General features: G+C 41.6%; 1 protein-coding gene across 2 annotated transcripts; it reads right to left on the bottom strand.

Moving 5' to 3' along the window:
• Positions 1-227: 227 nt before the first annotated feature.
• On the bottom strand, positions 228-10,776 carry LOC119435347 (peptide methionine sulfoxide reductase MsrB-like). Of its 2 annotated transcripts, none has more exons than XM_049659807.1 (5): positions 10,443-10,776; positions 10,148-10,260; positions 9,654-9,730; positions 8,757-8,904; positions 228-684 (listed from the first exon to the last, which is right to left on the bottom strand). In XM_049659807.1, the coding sequence occupies exons 1-5, from the start codon at positions 10,582-10,584 to the stop codon at positions 673-675; spliced, it is 492 nt and encodes a 163-aa protein (XP_049515764.1). In that variant the 5' UTR covers positions 10,585-10,776; the 3' UTR covers positions 228-672. The 2 variants fall into 2 exon arrangements, with proteins under 2 accessions (XP_049515764.1, XP_037558166.1); XM_037702238.2 differs by lacking the exon at positions 228-684 and adding an exon at positions 3,749-5,398 and having other exon boundaries at positions 10,443-10,768.
• Between the last annotated feature and the right edge of the window lie 221 nt (positions 10,777-10,997).

Below are 10,997 nucleotides of genomic sequence, written 5' to 3'. Positions count from 1 at the left end.
ATCTGTGGTTGGTAATGTACGTTACGAGAAATATTTATTGATCACATATTTGAATTTTGTGCATGCACATGGAGACCTAAGGGTAAAGGCTCAACACCTTCGTCTCTTTCTTTTCACTCTTGTACATATAGCTACTTTCGTTGCATATATTTTTTTGAATTTTCATCAGCTGAAGAATATATTTTTTTCTGTTTCAGTGACAAGCTTGAATTGATCAGGCAGTGAGCTAATGCTGAGGGCACTCAATTGCTTTCACAGTTAGTACAATTGTTACCCAAGTTACCTTGAATAGTTGCAATGTTCCATAGGAGCTGCGTGCAATGCAAATAGCCTGTGATGTGTGTGGATCTAACAGACTGCTGACATCGCACAATGAGGCTAGAATAGCATTGCCATAATTGCTAAGCTGAGAGCAGACGTGAACACGATTTTATAGTTTTTCTGTCAAGAGAGATAGAATGCAAGTGCAATATCAATTATAGCTTCTGCATTGGAAACCTTTATATGTACCAGTTCATCGTAATGCTTAAGAAAAAAAAAAAACTTGCCTATTTGTGCAACAGAAGAGTGTGAAGATGGTTCGATGTTTCAGATGAACTTTGATATTTTGTTTTCTGTGTTCGGTTCTGCTTGTGAAAGAACATGTTGATTTAACAGTGCTCCTCTTAATGCCTAGAACAGGGCCTGTACAATGAAAACAAATAGCAGGATTAGCAATCTAATGCATTTTTCTTATTCCAAGCAGAAATCGGCTCAGCGCTAGTGCTCAAGCATGCATAAGGTTGCAGTTTAGTTACTAAAACAAATTACACTCAGTTCATTGCTTTTCAGCTTCCTGTAAGCTAGGCTGCCTTTTCTGTGTGGCATTCATTATTACTAAAGGGGCCCTGAAATTATTTTGATTGTTGCGTGCAAATGCACCAGGTAGATAGGGTAGGTCTTTGCTAAATTTAAGTGCTCTGTGCAAACCATGGAATTTATTATTAGGTTTTAAACATCTGCACCACTACAGATTGCAGCCGGCACTGCTTCTCACATTTTCACCTGTTTCTGCCTATTTTACGCAAAATGGGTAAGTTATATCACTTGGGTGAGCAGTCTAATTGGCTTTCTACATGATGTCATCAGGAATACTTGAATTATGCTGCCTCCACTAAGATTATTTAATAGTATATCTATGCATTGTAATTTGCGTACCTGTAAAATGAAAACATAAATGTAATAAATGTACCGTAGCTATTTGAATATAGGTCATCCTTTCTTTTTTTCCAAACCGTTGCCCAAAATGAGCCATCAACCTATATTTATGACCAAGAAATCTCAACCTATATTCGTGAACAAAGCTAGCAAAAGTACTGAGCTAACAGAGCTCTTCCATTGCACCCACCGTAAAGCCAGTCTGGAGATCATCCAGAGTGGCTTTAAGAAATACTATCCAACGCACTCGATGCCACCGAAGACCTGTTATTTGGGGCGCCGAGGGCACCTGCGAAGCAACCGACGAGGACAACTTCTCTGGCAGTTGCGATGAAGATGCAGCCTGTGGTGTCGACTAGCGAGATTTAGTAGTTGCGCTTACAGTAAATAAAGGTGTGTCATGTTCATAGTTGTTCCGTTTTTCTAAAAAAGATATGGGTCGACCTGTATTATAATTATTTTTTATTTCTCGGCGAGTTTAATACATAGGGTTCGACTTATATTCGTGTTCGACTTATCTTTTGAGTTAATACGGTAGGTGTTCAAACCAATGGTGCATTTCTGCCCGAGAACACAGACCGTTTGCTGCAGCTGTTGCCTGCACATATGCATTTGCGCACGCGTGTGAGGGAAGGAGTGAAAGAAAGTTTCTTTCGAAAAGCTGAGCTTTCTTATAGAGGTCTGAGGCTGCGCACAGGAAGTGAGAGGCAAAGAGAGAGAGAGAGATAATTTATTTGAAGGAAGGCAGAGAGGTCGGCCTGAGCTAGCATACTCTAGCCTGCTACTTTGCACAGGGGGAGGGGGGAACGGGTACATAAAGCTGGATGAGTGGTGATGATGACATAGAAGAAGGATGTACAACGGTAAAGGCAAGTTCAGCATCCTCATGGCTATGAACAAAGCCCAAAAAGGTCATTCGAAGTGTCATCTACCTTCCAGAGCATGGACGGAGTCACGAATGCAATGAAAGTTCACAAAACTCGCTGCGAAGAAGCTTGTGTATGGGCTTCTCCTGCTTGAGCAGCACAGGTGCCAAGAAAGGTAATTAAAATATGTAAAGAGCAGCGATCAGCTGCTCCAGTATGGCGAGGACATGCCCGGCGCTTTCAGCAGCCGGAGTCTGGAGACCACAGAGAAACACGTGCATTGATTCTAGCAGGGGTTTCAGCATTTTTTCAACGCTTTCTTTGTCATTCTTTTCAGCTCCTGCTTGCCTATAGGGTCATCGATTTACTAGCCCTAGAATACACTTCTGGACACAGAGGAACATTACGGCTTCGTGCGCCTCTCACTTCTACGTGAACTAGCCACCATCACAACAGTAATGGAGGGGGGGAGATAACAAAAACTGTGGCGAAGCTCCAGAAATGCACGCCATTCAAATCCACAAAGTTTAAAATAGTTCAGTGGCAACGACCGCCGATGTGATGTGGAAGAATTGTAAATGGTACTAAGTGCTTCGTCATGTTGCACTGCAAGCCGGCTGCAATAGTAACTGCAGCAATTGCATGCTGTAGAAACCGTGAGCAATGCATGTGAACTTCATTTTGAGGCCACCATCACAACAGTAATGGAGGGGGGGGGGGATAAAAACTGTGGCGAAGCTCCAGAAATGCATGCCATTCAAATCCACAACGTAGACAAATTGGTTGCTCTGCTCTGCATCATAAAGATTTTATGTCCTTCTGGAAGGTTTTTAATGGCCTGCTAAGGGGCTCAGTGTATTTGGTGTTCTGCTTCCAAGCTTAATGCCATGGTGCGTTTCCTATGCCTATCGAAAGCTTCTGGTTGTTCATTGTGCCTGTATGCATCAGCACATAGTCTTTTTTTATTATTGTGATAGCAATTATATGGACACTCCAGGTGCATTTCTCGCCGTCACCGTGATGTTTCATATAAGTGCAAGGGCGATAACATTGTCGCTGCGCCCCGTATACTGTATGTGCGAGGTGAAAGCATGCGAGGGTGAGCAGACGATGGTGGCTCATCTCATGCGCACAGGGGAGGAAAGTGGGGGAGCAAGTGCGCCGTCTTCCGTCATGCACAATACGCCGGGGGTAGCGAGGTTCTACTTCGACGGCTGCTGCGTATGTCTTGAAAAAGATCTATGATGTCGGGACAGAGTGCGGTGAGTGCTGATAGCTTCGTGCGTGCTGTGTTTTCGCCGCTTAGTTCACGTAGAAGCAAGAGGCAGCACGAAGGTCAATTTGATCGCTGCTGCTGCCCTGCTTCCTCACTCCAGCGTTTTGACAGTGAGTTTCCGTGGTCATCAAGTGAGATGTGTTCATGTTTGCTTGTGCGCGCATGACACCATGCTTGTTAATTTAGTTAGTCAGCGAATGTTTACAAGTTTATATGGCCGTTATTAAAACTACTATCCTTACTTCGTATAGCTGTCTACTAATGCTATCGCAATCGATGCTTTGCCTTTTGGGCGAAACTGCGACTTTTTCTAGGTGCAAATATGATGCAGCCGAGATTTATACTATGGCCGCACTTGTAGGTAGCTGTGCAGCTCAGAAAGTCAGCAAATTGGTTACAGGACAGTATGTGCCGTTGAACAACTTTTATTTTCAATGGCATGACAACCACTTCAGAGATGTTTCTTTTGTAGTGAACATTTGCAGCTAAGCTATGAAGGTAAAATTTTTGTAAAAATAACCTTTGAAATAAATTATGAATAAAGCTTGGTTTAGCGATTCATGGCTGATGCACTGACAAACACACATACACAGGAAGATGGTGGGCTGGCATGGTTGACACTCTGAATGCAGTCATATAGATATAAACTACCCTGCACTATGGCAAAACAAAAAAGGCGCACAAAAACAATGCTGTTCTCATAGGAAAGCTTTTTCTAGCAATAGTGTATACCATAGATAGTCTTAGCATCTACTCCACCTTCAATCATGCAGTATATGCACCTTTATCACTCCCTTAAAAAAGAGCACTGATCTCATGCGTGGTGAGAGTTATATTAAATACTTAAGTGCCCACGTCCAGAACGTGCAAACTCATCACTTCATGCAACCAAACTAAATCCTCCTATACATCACAACATGCCACAGGACCCAAACAAAGCTGTGGCAGTCTTTCGGCACATGAAAAAGGACTGATTTTTGTACACAAGTACAGGATGGCTCTAGGAGCACATATGAAGTTGAGAAGACCTGCATATCACACACAAAAAATGATACATAGCACTTAGCAATATCTGCTGTGTTCTGAGAAGCACATCACATGTCATGAGCTATGTTAATGCAGTGGTTTTAAAAATGTGCTTGCATAAAATTTCACCTTAATTTGATCACACAAAAAGAAACATGCAATAGGTGATGAAGTCATTGCAACACGTTTCGAGAACCACCCTGTACACCTATTTTCACTGGTTTAGTACAATGCCTGCATCTCTTGATAGCATGGAACACACAATTGATACAGCAATAAATAAAACGGGCCTGACCAGAAATCTGACATTACCAAGCAAGGCAGCTGCAGGAGCCGTTCTTCTCACATGTAACCCTGTAGCATACACACACTGCTAGCGAAGTTGAATTACCTGTACGTCCAAAATATTAGCTGATTTATTAAAATCATTTGTGGTCCACTCTTCCATTCATTAAAAAAACGAAAGCACTGCTTGGTGCATTTTTTGGTTTTCATAAATGCAAGCTTACAGCTGCAAGAGAGCCCTAAGTTCAGCATTGTCTGTAGATTACTTTTTACTGACAAACGAACATATTTCAGCATTCTTCAGCTCCGCTACCTCCTTGATTATTACCGGGAAGTTATTCCAACTGGCAGCATCCAGCACTCGGCACTTTTGCGCTTGTGAGGAACTTAAATCACCGGTCTGTGTAATCCATTTTTGCATGATTCAGGAGGTTTTCTTATTTCATGTGAGCACACTCAAAATATACTAAATGCGTGGATTTGCAGCAGAGGTACCTCACAAGCACTGTCTAGTATAAAGCAGTGAACAATATTGCTGTGAGGAAAATGCTGTAGGTATTCCTGGCTAAATTAGCTGCCTTTGTTTTTGTCTACGTAAAAAGCATGTCCATATTGCTTGGTTAACGCTGACTGTAGGAAGTCTTCATTTGGGGGCTGGCCTGAAGTTGAGTGCTATGCTGTTGATGCAAAAGCGAAGACGTGTTGGGAGTGGTCCATCATTGAACACATGTCCCAGGTGAGAGTTGCACTGCAAAGATTGGGATGAATTGCATGCCGTTTATGCACATGAAGAGGCACTACTTTCACACGACTGCAGAAGTGGCATTAAAGCACCAGTTTAATTGTGCCGTGACCTCTAAGATTGTGATGCAAGCATGAACACTGTACTGGAATTTTTGCAAAGCTGTCAAAGAAATGGCACCAAGACCAGAGCCCTGCCATTTGTTTTCCTTATGTTAGCTACATCTGCTGTATATGTGCTAATAGAGACCAATTTAAACACTACAGTCATGGACAACCCAGGAATGCAAAGGCAAATACACTGCTAACTAAAGAATATGCCAACCAATTAGGTTCACTCAATTCTGTGGCATTATGGCAGAGGCAAACTTTCAATTGGCGTCTTTCTAATTTAAGTACTTTCCACAAGATATATACTAATGACAATTGAAAGAAGCTATTGTTTGCTACTTCAACATACTTTTCATCCTGAAAAGACTACAACTACAGCTCACATCCAACTCCAGCTCGCATCCCAATGTGCAGAACTGACTAGCACAATAACTCATTTGTTCCAAAGACTGCATCGGACTGGGACCACCTGCCTGCCTCCATCGTCTCCATCACGGATCCACTAAAATTAATCCTGTACACTCACATTATAGCCTACCTTAACGAAAATAGTCTGCTGCTCAATAACCAACATGGCTTTCGTCAAAATCGCTCGTGTCAGACGCAGCTATACGAACTTATAACCGATATTCATATTTCTTTACACAAATTGGTTTGCACAGACGCCATTTTCATTGACTTTTCTAAAGCTTTTGACCGGGTGCCTCATAATCGTCTAAAACTGAAAGTTCGGAACCTACAGCTTGACTCTAACACGACGCTATGGATTGAGGAATTCCTAAACAATCGATTTCAAGTAATCTCTTTGAAAAACTGTTTTTCTAACCGCACTCATGTGACTTCGGGAGTTCCTCAAGGATCTGTTCTTGGTCCGCTACTATTTTTAATTTACATAAATTACATCGCAACTGATGTTACTTCACAAATACGTCTCTTTGCAGACGACTGCATCTTGTATAATGAAATAAACTGCCCGGCCGACATCACTGTGTTGCAGTCTGATTTAACAAAACTTACCGAATGGTGTGACATATGGCAGATGGAAATCAACATAGCCAAAACTAAACACGTAAAATTTGCTCCTTTTACTCGAGTTACCTCTGTCCAGTATAAAATATGTGGTATTACTATTGACACAGCATCTTCAATCAAATACTTGGGTGTCTTGCTTACTTCCAATCTAAGCTGGAATACCCACATTGAACACATTACCACAAAAGCATGTAAAAAACTTGGTTACCTAAAACGGCACTTACACCTTGCGAACACAGATACCAGGCTTCGCGCATACAGTTCTCTTATGAGGCCCTCTTAGAATATGCGTCCATAATTTGGCCCCCATCATTCAAATCTCACGAACCTACTTGAATCAATTCAAAATAAAGCTGCGCGGTTCATCTCGTCTTCATACTCTCGCTATCAAAGTGTGTCAGCCTTAAAGAAATCACTAAATCTCTCTTCTGTTGACATGCGCAGGAAATTAACACGGTTGTCGTTCTTCCATAGCCTTTTCCACAGCAACATCCCATTTGCCCGAGCTCATATTCTTCCCGCTGCTCACATATCGACGCGCACACACCATATTCATAAAGTAAAACCTATATTTGCCAGGACTAATCTTTATCAAAATTCGCCTCTAGTTTTATCTATTGCCGAATGGAACTCACTCCCTTCAAACATTGTCTCACTTACGGAATCATCATCATTTCACGCAGCACTACTAACCTTCTTAGAGTGTGTCAACCTGTCATAACCCACGTATTACACTTGAATATTTACTTGAACATGTTTTTATGTGCTTAGTATTGTATAATTTTTTCCGTTTCATCCGATATGTACTTGCGAAACATCTTATCTGTATCTGTAGTCCTCTTCGCGTTTTCAGTTCTCTTACGTTTTTTTACGCTACCAGATATTGTATAAACATCGTTTTCGTTGTTGTTTCTTTGTATCTGTTCCACGTTTTGATAATTTTACTGTACCTCATAGCTTGCCATATTATTTATATTCTACACAGTGCACGTCCATTTGACCTTTTCCATCCCCCCTATGTAATGCCCTAACGGGCCTTTAGGGTACTTAAATAAAATAAAATAAAAAAATTCAAAACTGTAGTGTCCGATTACCATTTGTAAACTCGCATGTATTATAATTTTGTTTTGTCAAGGCCTGATTGGCCTTGAGAGTAATTATTTGAAATGAAATTGAAGTCTCTCGAGGAATAGTAGTTTTAGAGGGTGGGAACACGGGAAGAAGGTGCAGTGTGGCTTTGTGGACGGTGCTTGTACTAAATTCTTAGGTTGTCACTGAGTTTAGCACTATGCTCTGTAGTAGTTGCACTGGAAATGTTCCAAAGCTCCAAAGGCAATCTGCCTTTGGAGTTGTAGACATTTTAACTTTACACAAATCTGCGACTATTTTGATATTGTTACTTCGTCTACCTTGTGCAAGTGATCTTCGACACAGTTAAAAAGTATGTACCTACATTAGTACCTACAGTAGTACCTACATTGCCACTAAATACTAGTGGCAATGTAGGTAGTGTGTTGCTTAGGCCAGTGATGAAATGTGAAAAAGAATGTAATTGGAGCATAATGATTGTATAATTCCGACCTCCTTGCTGCTCACTTCAACATAATTTTTCAAATAGGCAGGGTTATTTTAGTATAACCCGATATCAAGGTTACCAGCAAAGAACTGTTGGATACTTCGTTACTCTAACTGAAGGAACTAAGCGACCAACAGATTATCACTAGACAGAGGAAAAAATATAAAGAAGTACACAACTACTGAAACTGCTTAGTGACACTTTTCGAAGCTTATCTGCTCGTGAAGTGGCTCACTGCTGAAGCGACGCTCTGCAACATTTTATCTCTCTGAGAAAAAGTTAACTTTGCATTTTGTCATTGGCAGCAGTGCATACATTACCTGAGCCTAATGTTAGTATGGGGACCTATAAGTGACACTTTCTTTTTTTGCATTGCTTGATTCTAAGATGCTGAAAAAGATCAGTTACATTTCAAGGAGAATAATGAATCTGCAGGATGCTTTAAAGCTATAATATACTGCCCCAAAATGTTGCACCAAACAGCAATAGCTACACAGTGTCAGCATAAAACACTGCATTAAAGTCTAATTACTCTAGTTGCACTCTAGTTACAACCTCTCAATCCTTTGGTTCTGCTGTGCCTTTGACAACAAATTGCAATGACCAGAAGCTGTGAAAAAAAAAAAAAAAAGAAAGCTCTGTTTACCTTTCTGCAGCAAACTTCTGTTCGTACCATGCCATGTGATGTGTCTTCTTTCCGTATAATGCTTGAGTTTGACTCATCGCCATCCACTGTACCTAATGCCATAAAAAATGATGGCCAGCCACAATTCGAGACAAATTTGTGCTCGGAGCTGAGGAAGAAATGAATATATGGCGGCTTTAGTCTGGCTTTGTCATTAGTGATCGAAGTTCTGTGAAAAAGCACAAATTTCTTAATGTGGAATTTAGATACTGCAAGAGCAGCAAGACACAACTATACTCACCCTTGCTTTTGCACACACCCAAGCATAGCCATTAATTTTTCATTTGCTATTTCACTGTGTTTGATGTGTACAACTGTCTGCTATGTGAATATGAGAAAGAAAAGCTGCTAGAGCATGCCAGCATCTCAAACCATTTTCTTGCTCCAGCAGCTGCAATTGGGTGCATTTAGTCACTATCAGCAAGACTATGAGACATACACTGATGTGGCCCTAAATGATTCATCTATGGTGAAATTTGCACACCACAAAATATTACAACCTCCTCGTTTTTTATTCTGCCTTATGAAGGCTAGTGCATAACCAAATTCAACTTTATGCTTGCAATTTTCTTTTTTTTTTTGCCACAGACATTTTATTATGTCACTAGTTTCTAATTACTATGACGCTGCTTCTCTATTAACGACAATGCATTACACAGCACTCAACAGCTGATTTGGTGCCCATGAAAATGATGCGTAAATGTTGTCAACAAGCTGGTCGGCTATATGTGATTGAAGACCAGTACAGTGCAAGAAATTATGGTGTTTCGTGCATGGTGCTTGTCATGTTTAACTCGGATGAGCTGTTGGAGATACATCATTAAAGGAAACATATATATATACCTATGCCACACCTACCTGAACAAATCAGCACCGCACGCAATACATGTATACGTTCCCTTTGCTTTATGGTTGACCCACCGGCCCCTGTATGCCTGCAAATATTGGTGAACTCAATGAAGTTACAGCTGCTGCATACATACACAAGAGCCTGCATTGGTAAATTCAATGAAGTTACAGCTGCTGCACATATACACAACAAAAACACAAAGCTGGAAATGCAGTTAGGCACTGCAGCTTTGTAGACACGCTCACGTGTCGAAAATTAAAACAATGCCAATGGTCAATCACGCACTTCCGTGGCACATTGCGCAAGACAAAACCACGCCCGACGAGAGCCGTACTAAAGCAGCGCGTTGCAGCGTAGTTGAAGGGACGTTTGCGCACGCAAATTTAAAGAGTTTACCACCAGGTACTATTTAAAACAACAGACACACTCAAACCATTGATTTTATCTTGTAAGGGTACAAATGACCGAGTTTTATGAAGAAAAAACAGAGTGCGTAACTTACTGGTTCTGTACCCCTTTGACGACAAATATAAAACTGATCAGGAGTGAGTTTCTCACGCCAGTCCTTTTCAGTCATTTCCTTGACGTCCTTCTGATCTGCCATTCTGAGCAACTCTGCAACAGTGAATTGACGAAATTATGATCTCGTTCTCAACAACATTGTAAAGGAGCTGCTATGCTGTAAATACAGCTGAGCGTTGCCGCCTTTCAAGCACCCTTGCGAGTGCTAGACTATAATCTGACGCTAGACAACATTAGATCAACCACTCAAAAACCCGTTTGGAAAGTTGAAGTACCCGAGAGGTGAATAGATCGGACGGCAGGCTTATTATTGGATGGCTGAACGGTCTGTGCCGCGGCTGCCCTAAAAAGGCAGTCGCCTATCCCGCTCAAGAGAGGCTTCTTCACGATATTTCGGGCGATGCACAGCGCAGACATTCCATATTAAGTTCCAGCAGCGAACATCACCCAAGAGTCCTCGCTGTTACAAAGCGTTGGCTTAGCTGATGGTCGATTTAATAGAAGAAACAAACTTCGATTCCTGTAATGAAGGCATAAGCGCTACCACCACACCGCCGCACAAACCACACCAAGCAAAGCAGACTACGCTCGCGCGAATTGTAGCCGCCTAGCGGTAGTTATCCCCGCGCTTTTACTGGCATCTAGCGTTACGGATTGCAGTTACGGAGAGCCCATAAGAAGCATCCCAAAATTCCAGCGGCCGACTAGTCGCGGCAACATTAAAAGCAGTTAAAAGTATTTCGCAAAACGACGGTCACAGAAGGCCGCTTTAGTCGAAAAGCAAACGTTTCAGCTCAGTCGCTCGCTGCAGCTCTGTGTCAAGGTCATTC

Source organism: Dermacentor silvarum, unplaced genomic scaffold (genome assembly GCF_013339745.2).
Source record: "Dermacentor silvarum isolate Dsil-2018 unplaced genomic scaffold, BIME_Dsil_1.4 Seq640, whole genome shotgun sequence".
Taxonomy (NCBI): Eukaryota; Metazoa; Arthropoda; class Arachnida; order Ixodida; family Ixodidae; genus Dermacentor; species Dermacentor silvarum.
This window is presented reverse-complemented; position numbering and strand designations above follow the sequence as displayed.

Excerpts from the sequence above, each read along its gene's own strand:
- LOC119435347 (XM_037702238.2), bottom strand. The coding sequence starts at position 10,584 with ATGTCTGCGCTGTGCATCGCCCGAAATATCGTGAAGAAGCCTCTCTTG. Across the intron at positions 9,731-10,147 it reads GTCAAAGGGGTACAGAACCA|GCATACAGGGGCCGGTGGGT; the intron begins GTAAGTTACGCA and ends CAATATTTGCAG. Across the intron at positions 8,905-9,653 it reads TGCGGTGCTGATTTGTTCAG|CTCCGAGCACAAATTTGTCT; the intron begins GTAGGTGTGGCA and ends TTTCTTCCTCAG.